We start from the raw sequence: 16102 nt of genomic DNA on the forward strand, positions 1-16102 counted from the left end.
TGCTACAAAAGCCGAATTGGGTGGTATTTTTTTTCCTCTCTTTTTTTTTTAAAGGAATGAAGTCATCAAACAGTTCTAAAATCTTGAAAAATATAGCCCCAAATATCCATGAGAAGTCACAGGTGATGCTTGCTACAAGGGTTTCTGTTCAGTTATTCAGAAACAGAATGAAAGGGGAAATGAAAGGAGGCAAGGAGGCGAGACCACAAGTTCAGGGAACTTCCTGGACTCTATATAGAGAGAGACGTGACTGTACATGCAAAGAGGGATTGAGTGAGTGGAAGCTGGTGGTAGAGGGGTTTTCTTCCTCTTTTTTAAAATATATTTATTATTATTTATTTATCTTTGGCTGTGTTGGGTCTTAGTTGTGGCACGTGGGATCTTTCATTGCGGCGCGTGGGCTCTCTAGTTGTGGTGTGCGGGCTCACTAGTTGCGGTGCACAGGCTTAGTTGCCCCGCGGCATGTGGGGTCCTAGTTCCCTGACCAGGGATCAAAGCAGCTTCCCCCGCATTGCAAGACGGATTTTTAACCACTGGACCACCAGGGACGTCCCCAGAGGGGTTTTCTTCTGATGGATGAGACAAGATCCCATTTATATGGATCTAAGGATAATCTGTGTAGAAGTTAAGAATTTTTAAAAAGGCAAAATTATAATTTGAAATATTTTTGAAACCTTACAGAACATTATACATCCATGGGCATACCAAGTTGGATTTCACAGTCTGGCATACTGCAATTGCAAAAGCAGCAGGTACAGATGGGAATGCATTACAAGATCAGCAGCTCAGCAGAAATGACGTTCCCATTATCGTGAACAGCTGTATAGCATTTGTTACACAGTATGGTAAGTGTCACAAAGTTTTTATTCAACCCACAGAACTCATAGTAGCATATTTACAGTTTTTAAGTGGTACCTCCATTGGACTGAATTAGAGCCCTTTCTACGTACATCAGTGAAAAAGAAAAGTGTCATCACTCTTCAGCCTAAATGCCATTCTTTCTCACAATAAAGCTCATTTAAATTATATCATGTGCCTTTACCATTTCCTTCTTCCTTTACATGCATAAAAATTTTAAATTACATAGTAGAAGAATCTATATTATAAAATGTATATTAAAAATTGATTAAGATTGTACTTTTCAGAGGTTATAACTTTACAGTAAATCTAGGGGAACGCAGAGGCCCCTTAGTGTGTTTTTAGAAGTGGTAAACTATGGGACAGTGTGTAAAAGAATTTACTTTTTGTTGGCCTGCATACAAAGTGTATGTATATTTATTCCACTCAATGTGCTACTGGTCACATGTTTATATTAAGAATCATGGTCATTAACTGTGATAGTTTGAATTAATTGTAACAAATATTTTTATGAATAGTTTGCAGGTTAAAACCAACTTGATTTATACCCACATGTGCAGCTTCATTTTAATTTAATATGCTATGGTAGTATTTTAGCTATGCCTAAAATTAACTAAAGTATGCCTTTATTATTCATGTTTATTTTCAAATTATTGTTCATTCTTAAAATTCCTTCTGTTACATATTTCCTTAATACTCTAAAAGGTAGAGTAAATAAATTGCTTAACTATATTTTTAATATAAAAATATGTTTTTTCTTTTAACCTGTCGATAAGTGCCATTGATTTAGATTGTACATGCAAAAAAGAGTAAAACGATTATCTGGTATTTTGGAAGCTATTGATATATTAACCTTTCATTGTTCTCCTAATATTAAAAGTATCTTTGGGGTTTTTAATTTGAAAAGAAAATGTTATCATTGAAAGAGCTGTAGTAAAACATTGTGTTATGAGGTTTTTTTTACTTATTTATCAAGTGTCTGTTGTGTGCTAGCTGCTGACTTTGAGACTGGAAGTTGAACAGTGGGAGTAAAGAGTGAAACACAGAGCCATAAATCATGCCTTCCAGTCTGAGAACTAAATAAGCTGATGTGAAACAAAATGTCAAAAATAACAAAGGCTACGAGGAAAATAATTTTAGGAAATTAAGTTTAGAATATGTGTATATTAATATATTTTCTCCTAGAGAGAGTGCCATTTTAAGTATTTTAGTTATTTCATATGTAATCCAAGTACAATTATCATTAATATTCAGATTTATTGTGTTTTAATTATATATCTATTGTAAATATGTATGTAATCACATTATGTGGGATTACTCTATGAAGTTCCTTCCCTTGATAGTATGTTTATATTTTTCTTATCAACTGTCATCATCTGTTTATTTGAAAATGGGGGAAGAAGAAGGTTATCATCTTCATTTATTAGTAATTCAGTATTAGTGCATTAACATTTTGTAGGTGTAAGTGAATTGCACACATATTCTGTTTTAGCAAGAGCATAACCTCATTGGGAATTTTCAAATCATCTTAATTTCATAATGGCATAAAGTGCTTCATAAGCTGACAAATGATTAAAATAACTTGACTAGCTTCAGCGTATCCAACTTAATGTTTCTCTGGGGAAATCAGAAGTTTCTTTGTGGTGTTTATTTGAATTTAAAATCATTAAGCATTAGATTGTTTTCAACTAAATTTCATACATTATAGCTACTTTGTAGCTCTAGCATAAGGTACATTAACTTGCATATTAAAGTAATAAAGCCAATAAAAGTCTTCATGTATTTTTAGCTTTTTTTTTTTTTAATGAGCAGAACATGGAGACCCAATATTACCAGCATGTATACAAGGGAAGATTTGATATGAACTTAGAAAATGCCCAATAATTATAGGATGCAAGTGGTTAGCTCAGAGCCTTTATGGTCATAATTATTTTGAATTTCCTAATCTTTGGGTTAAAATCTAAGGCCAATTTTTTGTGCTCATGGTGTCAAGATCCGAATCTGACCAAGTTCACAGAATAATTCTTAGAGTTTTAATCTTTTTAATGAGTTACAGTAGTTCGTTCTTGAGGGAATATATTTAATTTATGTAAACAAAATTACCTTCAAATTCACATTCAGTTACCTTGTGTACCAGCTATTAGAGATTCACTCAACCAGCAACATAATCTCTCAGAAACTTGGCTTTTTTTTTTTTTTTTTTTTTTTTTTTGTAGAATTTGCTTATTATTCTGTTGTGGTCATTTACTAAGTACCTACTGAGTTCTTCTAGGAACTGTGTAGCTGCTGTATACAGAAAATAAGACATGATCTTTGCCTTCTAGGAGTTTACAGATTGTGGATCAAAGGCAAACAAGTGGGCAATTACATATCAAGTGTACAAAATTCTATGGCAGAGAGGTTCAGGGGTTGGTACAGGTGTCAATGGTTTAAGGGTGAATTTCAGCAAGTGTAGAGGTGGTCATGGATGGCTTCATGGGTGAGGCATGGAACCTACCACAGGTCTTAAGAGAAAATGGGAACTAGTTAAGAGAAAGAGGGAATAGGAATTCCCGGAAGAGGAAACAGTGTATGCCTAGGTGCAGAGTCATGAAGGAGGTTGTCTGTTCAGAGAACTTGGGGGTAGATAAGTGTGGCCAGAACTCAGTGTGAGAAGAGTGGACAAATACAAGAGGCAGGAGGGTTAGTTAGGAAAATTCATGTAGGGTCTTATATATCATAATAAAATCCTCAAACTTGCCCTCAAAGCAGTGGGAGGGCTGTATCCATATTTTTAAGCATGTTGGTAACACTAGCCAACCTGTGTCTCAGACCATGCTGTTGTCATTTTCGAGGCTGACTGGAGGGCTGCACAGGAATAGGACAGGGAGTTGTGATAACATAGTGAGGAACTGGGTGCACAAAATAATAATAGCACAAGGGATGGAAAAAGGGGACACTTTTGAGAGAGAAGTCATGATGAAAAATATATGTGACATTTTTGTTTGGTGTGGTAAGTGAGAAAGAAAAGTTCTGACTTGTAAAGGACTGGGGAGGAAGCAATGCCAAATTCTGAGGTATAGGAACAAGATAAATAAAGAACATGCTGAGATTGGGAGGTGAAGTAGTGAATGGGGCAGGAGAATTAATTTGTTCATATGTATAAGTATAGTGTGTGTTGCATGTATTATTTATATAGTATATATATATTAAAGTGCATATGTGCATTTGAAATTTTAGGAATTAAAACCTGAGTGGAAATGTACATGTAGTAGTTGAAGTGATGAAGATGGATGGGTTCATCCACAGAATTTTGTAGGGGAGCAGAGAAGAGAGTTGAGGATGGATTGCTGGGATTATCAGTAAATACTAGATAGCAGAATAAATAGAAGACTAGAAGAGTAGTCATAGAGGAAGGGGCAAAAAAGATGAGATTATAACATCATGAAAACCTTGAGATTAACAGAATTTTAACAGGGATTCATTGGATTGTCAGACACTGCAGGGATTCTTATCACATAAAAACTGAAAAGCATCTAGAAAATAGATATTCTTGATGAAGATGGTCCTGATACAGTGGGAATTGGGCACAGAAGCAAGATTATGTGGTTGAAGGATTAACAGGGATGTGGGATGAGAGAAAATAAATATAGGAAACTCAGATTAGTTTTGGAAGGAAGAGAGACAAGAGACCTGGGGGGGAGGGGCAAAAAAGGATTTAAAAAATTTTTTTGTTTGTATATCATCATCACTCCTCTTCCTCCAGTTAATCACTGCTACTCCTCTTATTTTATATGGGAAACTTGATGAATCTGTAACTGTGAAAAGGACATGACCCAACTCTTCATGTAGAAGAAGGTGAAGGTGGGAACAGACAGAATTAATACACAAATGTGAGTGCAGAGACTTGAGGAAATTTATACCAGAGAGCCTCACTTTTGTCAGTGAAACTGGAGGCAAATTTGTATTCTGGGAGGCTAAGCGAAGGGTACTTGTGGTAAAAGAACATCTGAAAAAGATGCTATGAAGGACTAGGGGAAAGGCTGGCCAGAGACTTACTAAAAGCTGAGGATGAAATAGTTGTTCATCAGGTTTACATTTTAAATATTAAAGTTGCAGGGGGAGGGGCTCTTTTTTTCTCATGCATGTTTATATCAGCTCTTGGATAATGATTTTGTCTTGTGCATCGTTCCAACACAAAAATTTGTTCTATTTTTAAGATATCAAAGTGGATTTTGACCTGAGACTTCTTTCATATAACCATTTTCTTTTTTTTTACCAAAGGTTTAGGGTGCAAATATATCTATCAAAAGAATGGTGATCCTTTACATGTAAGTGAACTCCTGGAGAGTTTCAAAAAGGATGCAAGAAGCTTTAAATTGATAGCTGGAAAACATCAGCTTGAAGATGTGACGGGCGTATTGAAGAGTTTTCTCTCTGACATTGACGACGCACTTCTTACTAAGGAGCTCTATCCATATTGGATCTCTGCCTTAGGTAACACATATAATATAGAACAGAATAAAGGCTTTGCCTTCTCATTTGATAATAGATTTTTTAAATCTCCTTTGATAATCTGAATATTTAATTGAAAGGAACAATATACATAATGGTTCAGAACAGAAATTTTGCAATCAATAGTTGTTTATATCTGCCTCAAAAGAAATTTATGGTGATAATTGCTAAACAGTGTTTTATGGTAATACTTAGTTTTCAGTAGATTTCCTAGTGCTTACTTTGCCTTAATTTTGGAAGTGTTATTGTCAAGTCCATGTAGGCTGTTAATTTTCTCATTAAGATTAAAATGAAAGTTTTAATATAAGATTGGTTTTACACGGTTTTGCCATATGGCTGTTTGGCTTTCCTTTTTCATTTATTCTACCTCTTTAGAGTTACATAACAATTTTTTTTTTTTTACTCTTTAATTTTTCTAGATTCTGTCTAATGAAGCAAAAAAGATTTGCTGCACTGTAAGAGAACTTATTTAAGAAATGACCCTAGAAAAGTTAATGGGTCAGATTGATTTTAGTAAAACCTATATTTTAATAGGTTTTACTAATTATATTATATTAGTATTATATATTTTATATTATATTATACTATACTAATATATATACTAATATATACTAATTATATATTTTATAATATATATATATAATAAATATATATAGTATATATTTAATTATATTATATTAATTAAAATCAATTAATTCAAAATAACTCTTTTTATAGAAAGATTATGATAAATATTTTTAAATATAAACATTGCCTTTAATCCCAGATTTCTAATAGAGCTATTTTCATTTTTCACATTATTTTATAATCTTTGTCCCCATGCCTATGATTTACATATAATCTTTATTTTATTAATAAACCAAAAATATTTTCCATATATCTACAATGCTTTCAAAATGACAATTTTGAATCTTCATTTTTTCCACAGTTTTTAAAATGTATCATTGAATTATACCATAAGTTACTAATATATTTCTCTCTTGTACATTTAATCTGTTTCAAGAAATTTTTTTATAAAATGACCTTTGAGTTTAACTATATGATGTCCCTCTGTTGAGAAATAGTTTTTTTCATTGAAAGCATTTGTTTAATCTAAAACATAACTATGACATTTGAAGGGATTAATTTTGAAATGTCATAAAACATCCACAGTTTGAAAAATTATTCCAAGAATGTCCCTTATTTGTGTCAGCAAGAAGAGAGTAGTATTGCTATTAAAATAAAGCTTTTCACAATTTAACTGCCTAACTCAGAAGTCTTATAGTTACTTCCCGATACTTCTAAAATCAATAGTTTCAACTCTAATCACAAGAAAAGTTGATTGTATAATTTTCTGGAATATAAAATATGGAATTAGATGATATATCTTTTAAGCCCAATTACCCTGCCATCCTCATTTTTTGTTTTAAGATTTTATTGTAATTTATAACCATGAAGTTATTTATAGTATCTCCATTTTATAAAGAATTACAATTTGTCTTCATTATAAAATCATTTATCAAAAATCTGTGACAAATATGCTTTTGCTGAAGTTGTCAAATTTCATGATAGAGATGTCTTCATTGTTGTCAATCTACCAGCAGGAGGTAGTTGGGAAGTATTAGCATGTGTCGGAGAGGAGTGTGTTCACCTTTCATTTGGATGTGAATCCTTGAACATTTACTTGGAGGCTTCTACTATTGGGTCAAATAGTGTTAAAAGTTCTTTGCTTTTAGATCCAGTGTAGCTCACCCTGACCTGTCAGAAAAGTGCCCTTTGTTGGATATGACAAGAATAAACTAGAACTCTCTGGGTGAACTCACAGGAGAGCTCTCTTGGGTCCTGTGAGCCCAAGGCGAAGAATGCCCTACAGTGGCATAGCACCTATTTATATGATATATGACCTCTTCTTCTAAGAACGCTATTAAACTGTTTGCAGTCTGTGGCTAGTTGAATAGATCATTGTGTTTCCTATATGACCTAAAATCTATCTTCAGTTTTCCTTTCCAATTACTTAAGCTTTATTTTGAAAATATCATCTATTTTATTCTTATAAGATTTGTGGAAATATGCTGTAATAGCATGACTTGTTATAAGCGTAGTAGTATTAATTGCATTTTGTTGAATAAATACAATTACCTCTACAGTTAGAAACTGGATGACACAAGGGAAAATGTTTGGATTATACCAGGGGTGACAGAAAGTTCTTAATTCACTTCTAGTATCATCTTTGAATGTCATTTGGGTGTCATCCCCTCTTGCTTTTAGAGAGTCATCTACCAGCACAGTTAAGTCAATATGACCATGTTTACTTTTATAGATCTCATGTGCAAGCAAAGTCAGTACAAAAGAGCTATCAGTTGCAGTTTTGAATAGGAGCATACTTCAGAAATGTGTCACAGAGTCTCTTACCTCCCCAGGGATCGGAATGCCCTTTACAAGTGACTGTGTACTTTCAAAGAATCATAAAGTGCTGCTGGCTTTCTGTTAATAGAATGTGTAGGGCTAAGCAGAAAATGAAAAAGTCTTGTTTCCAAAGGTAGTTGGGAATTGAGAGGGGATATATAAGTGCAATCCCCCTGAGTTACAGAGTCAGCACAAGTTATTTATTTGAAGAGAGTTCTCCTATTTCCCCTGTGAGGGAGTAGGTTAGACCAGACCACCACTGCACATCTTCTAGACTCCAGAACTTTGGAGGTTCCTGTGTAGTTGCTCTAAGTATTTGACTTCTTGGGGTTAGGAGAGTGGAGGAGAGTAATTCCTTCTCATCCTTCTCTCCATGACTAAGGCAGAGGGTCCATCCTCCTCTCAGTCTATATCATCGTTTCCAGGGCCTACACATGACTTCTTCCACTGTCCCCTTACCTTCTCCAAAGAGTTGAAGGTTCCAGGGCTGGTGAAAGCTCCCTTACATGGATCTGTGGGGTAAGGTACAGTTCATAGTTCTGGGATGGTTCATAGTTTGGGGAAGATTTTTATGATTCCACAAGGGAAAAAAGTCAGAAGTGTCATTTTCAAATAACAAATAGTGAAATCTTTCCATAGCTACAGTTAAAATACTTTTGGCTTATCTTTTCAATTTGTATTCTAATTTGTTATTAATTGAAAAGATTCCTCTTAGTTGACATTCAGTAGTTTGTAAAGTTGAAGATAAAATACAACCCTGGGTTTTGAAAGTGCTTCATTTTTAATTACAAAGTATAAGAACTATGACGTATAGCCCTGGAATGTTTTTGTAAATACTTTTCCAGAATTATAGAAGTTTGAATGTTTCCCTATTGAAACTTGATTGTGTCAGTGAAATAACAATTGCGAATATTGTTTTAAAATATTGATAAAAGGCAAATTGGTAATACAGACGATTAGTTAGGCCTCAAGTTTTACGTGTATGTGTTTAACCTCTAGATACCCAAGATGACAAGGAAAGAATTAAAAAATATGGAGCATTTATACGTACTCTTCCTGGGGTCAACAGAGCAACATTGGCAGCTATAATTGAACACCTTTATAGGTGGGTGGATTCATGAACTTTTCTAGACATTTCAAACGTGGCACTCAATAAGACATTATTTCTTAAATTTAAAGTACTGTGGTTAACCTTCTATTTGTGTCTATGAATCTTTCGCCATATCTTAAGAATAGTTTCAAAATGGAATTCCCATGAACTATCACTTTAGTGTCTCTTAGTGGAATTAAGACACGTTTCAAATAAATAGCACTGGAGAATTTCTTAAATGGATTAGAAATAATCATGCACAGCAAATCAGATACATCTAGTACATAAGCAAGAATTTTAAAACATTTAAGAGGGATGTCAGAGAAGGAAGTACAGGCACCAGAATTCTATAGCAGGAATCTGTGAGTACAGTATTTTCTCGTGGTGGACTCTTAATAAACCTTTATTTCTTTATTATGAGTTTGTGTCTAACTTGACTCCAATATTTTGGTGTCAGACAGTTGATTAGATGAGGGAAATTTTAAAAAACATTTTCTATGTTGGGGCATGTAGTCCCCTGCATTTGGGAGGATAAGAGGAATAAAATGGTGGCTTGAGAAATGACATCTGAAGGATGACAATGTTTGGGAATAACATTTTAAGTCAACAAACTTAAGGTTTGTTTGTTTTGCTATGAGCAAGTTTTGTCATTACAAAAACTTAAATCAGTGTAAATATTGCTTAAGGAATATATTGTTTGCAGCGTCCTTCGTGGATGCAATATTCCCTTGAATAAATTTCTATGAACCTGAATTCTACTAAAAGTACCTTATTTGGAGTTTAGATTCCTAAATCCTCCACAATTGGTCTTTTCTCTTTCTCTTTCTTTCCCAGCCACCACTTCTGATACTTGTAAACTCCATTCCTACTGTAAATCTGATTTTCTTATTGCATCATATAAATGTAGTCTATATATTTATAGTCCTGTCTCTATGCCTATGAGACATTGGGACAGATAATTTTTTCTTCAGAAGTTATAATATGTCACCAGGCTGCTACAGTTATCATATTAACATTTTAAACATTGTTACACATAATTCTTAAACTTTATACTTGAATTTCAGATGAGTTCCTTCCAATCCTTTTCTTCAGTTGACATATATTTTAGCTCCTACTATGTATAGTACAATGTCCATTAAGGTTCCATGTAACAAAAATAGTTGATAATAATACATGAATGACAAAAATAGTCTTAAGTCTGCAGTTTCTAAATAGCACCAAGGAGCCCTGGGACATCACAGTGGGAACTCACAGGGATGCTGCAGGGCATTTTATATTTTTTTAGGAAAACACAGCGCCCTCAGGACAGATTTTAATATGAAGAATTTTAGCATAAGACATGGAATTATAAAGGAGGGATTAAGTGGTTCATTGTGTGTTGAGGTCCAAGTGATGTTTTAGATTTAAATGGATAAACGAACTGGGCATGAAAGAAAAATAAGCATGAGACATGATTGAAGGATATTTTCTAGGAAATAGGTGTATCAGGAGATGAGATGGTTTGTAGCTAGCTGGCAGGAGGCTGCGAAAGACACTGTTGGTCATGCAGAAACATTTGGATTTCATTCCTTTAAGTGATAAGAAGTGGCTGATCCAATCTGTTTTAGGATAATAACCCATGTCCTGCGGTTGATTGGGAAGTTAGAGTAGAGGCAGAGAAACTATTTAAGAAACCATTTCCTTGGGCTTCTGATGAGAAGGGCTGAGTGGGAAGAGAGTGAGCTGGCTGAATATGGGACACTTGGGGATGCTAGTGTGGGAGCAGTGAAATAAAAGAAGAAAAGGAAAATACATAGTGTACATGCTTTATGCCAGAAATTAAGGCAGCTATAGAAACTGGAGAGGTGAGAAGTGCTGGAGGAGAAGAAGGTTATTGCAGAAGGAGGTCTCAGGAGAGATGGGAATGTTTGATAGTGTTGTCAAAAGTTTGAGGGCTTCCCTGGTGGCGCAGTGGTTGAGAGTCCGCCTGCCGATGCAGGGGACGCGGGTTCGTGCCCCGGTCCGGGAAGATCCCACATGCCGCGGAGCGGCTGGGCCCGTGAGCCATGGCCGCTGAGCCTGTGCGTCCGGAGCCTGTGCTCTACAACGGGAGAGGCCACGGCAGTGAGAGGCCCGCGTACCGCAAAAAAAAAAAAAAAAAAAAAAAAAAAAAAAAAAAGTTTGAGAGGTCAGTTTGAATAAGGTCAGGTTGACTTAGCATTCACTTCCATCCCCGCCCTAGATAACAGACCATTTCCTCCATGACTAACTTTGACTTAATTCCATTGACCAGGTATTTATTACGCACTACAGTGTGATTAACACAAAGTCTCTGACTGTGAGATGCTTAGATTCTAGTAGCACAGGCAGACATGCAGATAAATTTTCCAGATGTTTACAGTCCAGTGTGATAAAAAACAAAAAAAAGTACGGAAGTGGTTTTGAGAAGGATGCCCACATTATGACATCTTCCTCTATTAACTTGCAATGCCTTTTGCATCTTATAAATTATATATGATGATCAAGCTTGCTCTGTCTCTGCTATGCAATTTGGCATGTCCTTGTGAGTTTCTTACACTATCATATATATTCCTGTCGTGTTTCCTTATTTTTCTTGTACCTACTAGAATCTTTGCTCTTCATAGTCAGGTGTACCTACCTTAGTCTTGCTTTATTCCTTTGATAGACTTGGTCTCCCTTTTTTAGTATGTACTTTAGAAATTTACAAATGTAATTAGGCAACTGAGCAGCTGCTATGTCTATAGTCAGTGACAGAGAGCATTAACAGATACTTCCATGGGCATCAGTTAGAGCTCTCGAGCATTTTTATCAGTGTAAATTTCCTTTTATTGGGGTAATGGCTGTATTTTGTTTTTAATCACTTTGAACTTACATTCGTGAGTACTTTAAATGCTCTTTGTAAAACTCAAGTGTTGTAGCCTACTGGTTGGGATAATTGACTCCTCTGTTCATGTCTGTTCATTGTAAAAAGCCATTCTTAGTTCTATCCAAGAAAATGTAATTGTATTTTTTAATTAAGTGATTGCTTTTTGAGAGAAAATATCCTATTTTGAATAACTATCCAAACACATGCTGCCAGGCATTTTCTCACCCGATATGTACTTTCTGGGAACGTCAGTCTAGCCCTAAACCTTGAATTTGGAACTCTCTCCTGTATGCCTCCTGATTTGCCATTCTTGCCTTATTTCCTGCTTACCTACTGCCCCTTTCTCCTCTTTTATTATGCTTCTACCCCACAAGTCATTTGACACCATTCTGCAAGCACACCTTTATGCCTTAACTGCAGGTTGTCCCATTAGTGGAATTGTCTGGATATGGTGGGTGAGGAGTCCCTCTTCTAAAGCAATGATCAAGTACTGCTTTGTAACTTGTAGTAATATCTATAACAGTAGTCTTTTCTTATGTTCTTAATTACACTGAGCTACTTGGAAGAAAGAACTGTGTATTTTTCTTTAAATCACCACTGTACCTTTTACATCAGAGACTTTCAATATATGTGTATTAAAAAAAAGAGAGAGAAAAAAATAAATGAGTATGAAGACTTATAAGTTCTATGAAATTTTCAAATAGAAATACATTGTAATAAGCTCTGCTTTTCTCTCACAGGGTTCAGAAATGCTCAGAAATCAATCACATGAACGCCCACAATTTGGCCTTGGTTTTTTCCTCCTGTTTGTTTCAAACTAAGGGACAAACTAGTGAAGAAGTGAATGTAATTGAGGACTTAATTAATAATTATGTTGAAATATTTGAGGTAAATATTTTATATCCTACCATTGTAAAAATAGTTTTGATGTTACTGTTTGCAAACAAAAATGTGTATTTTGGGATGCTTTTGTTCAGGTCTTTATGAATATTTAAAGAAAATAACGGATAGTTATATGATCCTTAATTTTTTAGATATAACTAGCTTTTTAAGCTGTAGCCGTTCATTTAAATCTGGCTGCTTCTAAAGCTTTTTTACCATCTGGTGTCTTGGACAGAATATTTCTATTTATAGTGTTTCTATGGTTTTTTTCCTCAGTATATGTATGCATTAAGTATGTCTGCTTAGAGGTATGAAATTTGTGAATTTCACAAATTCGGTAATATACATCAGGCTGATAAGTTTTGCAGTTGAAAGCATTTTAGTGTTTTCTTTTAATTGCGCGTGAACTGGAAAAAAAGAAGATTCTGAATTAACAGTTTGTGGTTTTTATTAAGTCATCTCTGTTCTAATTATTTGACTTTTCAATTTGCTGTATTATGAAGTGCAGATTTTCATGTTTTATCAGAAAACTGTTAGAATAGGGATGATTTCTTAATTCAAAGGAGTAAAAATAGACTAAATAAACCTAGAATTTGAATATGGGGGGAATATAAAGGATCTGGGTCAAAGGTCCAGCTCCATTGCTTAACTGCTTCTGCCATCTCAGGGTTGCCATTTAGCCTTTTGGGGCATTCTATTAAACAGTCTTGTACAAGACCCCTTGTTTTCCAGGGCTATGTATATACCGATGAAATCAAATAGCTTAATGTAATAGGTCACCTTTTGTAGAGTTCTTACATTCTTACAATAACTGATAAAAAGGTTACTTAGCAAAGGGAAAGAAACTATATTTTAATAAAATAAAATAACACAGTTTGTATCTTAATTTATATAGGACTGGACCAGAATTGTTGGATCCTCTTTGCTCTTTGATCTCCTTTTTACTTCTTCCTATACGTGTCTACTATTTTTGATCAATAGCAACTTCTTTGCAATAGTTCTGATGCTGAGAAATGAAAGACGTAGAAAAAAAAATGTGTGGCTTTGCATGCTCTGTTTATTTTCTATTTTTGTACTGTTAAATAAAAATGTTTACATAGTTTTGTTAAATCCAACTTTAACCAAATGGCGAAAATTTCATAAGCACTTAATCAACATTTCTGTTTGAGAAATGAGTCTTGTCTGTCAACCTACATAAACTCTATCAAACACATCATCAGCCCCTTTGCTAATTAAATTGCCTCAGCAAAGGGGATTCCATTGATGGAATCTGCAGCCTGAAATGATATCGTCATAAGATGTTCTGAACTTTATGAGGCTGTATCTAGTTGGCTTTATTTCTGCCCTAGCTCTGTGGGCCCACACTGCTAAAGATGGCCATTCTCATTTATTTTTAATGTGTTGTTCTTTAAATTCCTGAAGAAAGTTATGTGAGGATAAGTACCATCACTCCTTGTATTTTATTAGAATGTCCCAAATTATATTTTAAACAGGTTAAAGAAGACCAAGTCAAACAAATGGACATAGAAAATAGCTTTATTACCAAGTGGAAAGACACTCAAGTGAGTAGTAATAGTTAGATCTCTGATAAAAAAAAAAAATTTTTTAGACAACAAAAAAATTTTCATTGTAAGTAAACAATTGTTGTGTTTATTTTCAAATTCCTATTTGAAGTGAAGTAAAAGTAATGGGGAAAAAGAACCTAGATAAAATAGTCGTGAAATTCTGTAGCATTGCATATATGCAAAATGCCAAAGTATGCTAATATAAATTTTTTAAAACATAGATGGAAAAATCAGTTTTAATCTTATCAAAATGTCCTTTTTAAAATCAGTTTTCATTTATAAAATCACTATTGAAAATATTAGTGGATTTCAAAAGAAGCATTTAAAGTCAAAAGAAATACTAGAATAAATTGAAAATTCAGACTCCCTAATGATTCTTTCCATTATCCTTTTGAAATAAGTTATTTCTTATATGCTTTTGCTTTGCATGCTCTTGGATGATTGCACTAGTGGGAATGTTTCTATTGTGCTCTTTGTAACATACGTTATTTATGTCTTAAGTTGACTTTTCTTGATCTTTTCTTGCTTTCCTTGGTTGCATCATACCAGATTTGTGTGTTCAGGTTGCACTATACTTTTCCAGAGTACCTTTCCTTGTTTGATGAATATTCACTGGACTTTCTTGAAGTTGGTCTTCTAATAACTAGGAATCGTAGTGGATTCAGGGTACCAATGCAAATAATAGAAGTGGGTCAAATATCAATAAATTCTCCATATAGATATACACTCATAGGATGAGGCCAATGCTTCCTTCTTAGTCAAACCCTAAGTTCACCTCAATTCCTGAAATACACACAACTAATTAGAGAAGTTGTCGGAGTTATCATTCCATATGAGGGATGTGAGGAAAGGCTTTCATCCTAGTGCCTAGCTCCCCGAGTACTATAACATTAATTCTCTAAGACAGTATGTCCTCCATTTTGACCCAAAGTAATTAATGCAGCCTCCAAACAAGTTAGCAGTAACACTAAAAAATGTGGCTCCTTATCAGTTAGTTCTCTTGGATTCTTGCTTTTCGGGGAGAGTTTCAGTTATGAAATAAAGGATTGTGTGAGCCCATGGGATAATCTTTGGCAGCACTATCTATATTGTTATTGGATAAAGTATGAGTACCATTCTGCAAGTGTATCATTTATATTCATACTAAAATAAAGAAATGAGCCTTGAATGCTTTCTGATTAAGTAGAAGTCAGTAAAACAAGAAAAGAATTGTCTATAAAATAGAGTAATTGGGAAAGAAAAGTAGAACAGTTTGGAAAAAATCTGTTGTTTTGCTGGAGTTTTTCTCTAGTCCATTCAAAACTCCTCTGAAGTAGTTTCCTGACAGTCTCTAAGTCTTATCCCTGTTTGAATTTCTTAGCTATTCTTGTTTTTGGCTGCATGCTATGAGTTCTTTGTATTTGGTTTTTTAATTTTTAAAATGTGTCCTTCCTGGAGAGTTGTTTATGCAAACACAGGGAAAAGTAAAAATGTCAACTGTATCTTTTCTTCCCTAGAATTTTTATGGAGCACCAAAAGTGAGGAAGAAAAATTGGAAATAAGCTTTTCTAAGCCTGTAGTGTCAGAATAACTAAGAGCAGTTCTTCAAAGTACATTTTTAATGTTTTTTCCACTAAATTTACTCATCAGGTTGATTCTGAGGCAGATTTAACTGTGGAAAGATCATTCCTCCATTATGACCTTTTTTTAAAAATGAGTGATGGATATTATTTCCAAGTGTTTATATAACTTAAGGGAATTTCTGAAAAAAGCGACTCAAAATATTTTTCACAGATTCGTTTCATTCTTTGTTAATCTTCTCCACATGTGCTGTCAGTCTACATAGTGATATCTTATGCTTTTTATTTTCTGGCTTGTGTATTCTTCACTTAGTGTGTCTTCTTGGTTATAACAGTGACCCAAATAACCTAGCACTTGATGCTTGGCTAAAGGTAATTAAAATAAAAACTTTATTATCTCCTT

The 16102-nt window shown here is 34.3% G+C and overlaps 1 protein-coding gene across 1 annotated transcript in view; it reads left to right on the plus strand.

Annotated features, from left to right (window-relative positions):
• ARAP2 (ArfGAP with RhoGAP domain, ankyrin repeat and PH domain 2) overlaps positions 1–16102 on the plus strand; it is a 179080-nt gene that overhangs the window by 104082 nt on the left and 58896 nt on the right. Inside the window, exons 19-23 of the mRNA XM_065877252.1 lie at positions 682–845; positions 5122–5334; positions 8737–8842; positions 12434–12581; positions 14069–14137. Coding sequence (XP_065733324.1) covers positions 682–845; positions 5122–5334; positions 8737–8842; positions 12434–12581; positions 14069–14137 — 700 coding nt within the window. The remainder of the gene's footprint in view (positions 1–681; positions 846–5121; positions 5335–8736; positions 8843–12433; positions 12582–14068; positions 14138–16102) is intronic.

The sequence above is a fragment of the Phocoena phocoena genome, chromosome 5, assembly GCF_963924675.1.
Source record: "Phocoena phocoena chromosome 5, mPhoPho1.1, whole genome shotgun sequence".
NCBI classification, from domain to species: Eukaryota; Metazoa; Chordata; class Mammalia; order Artiodactyla; family Phocoenidae; genus Phocoena; species Phocoena phocoena.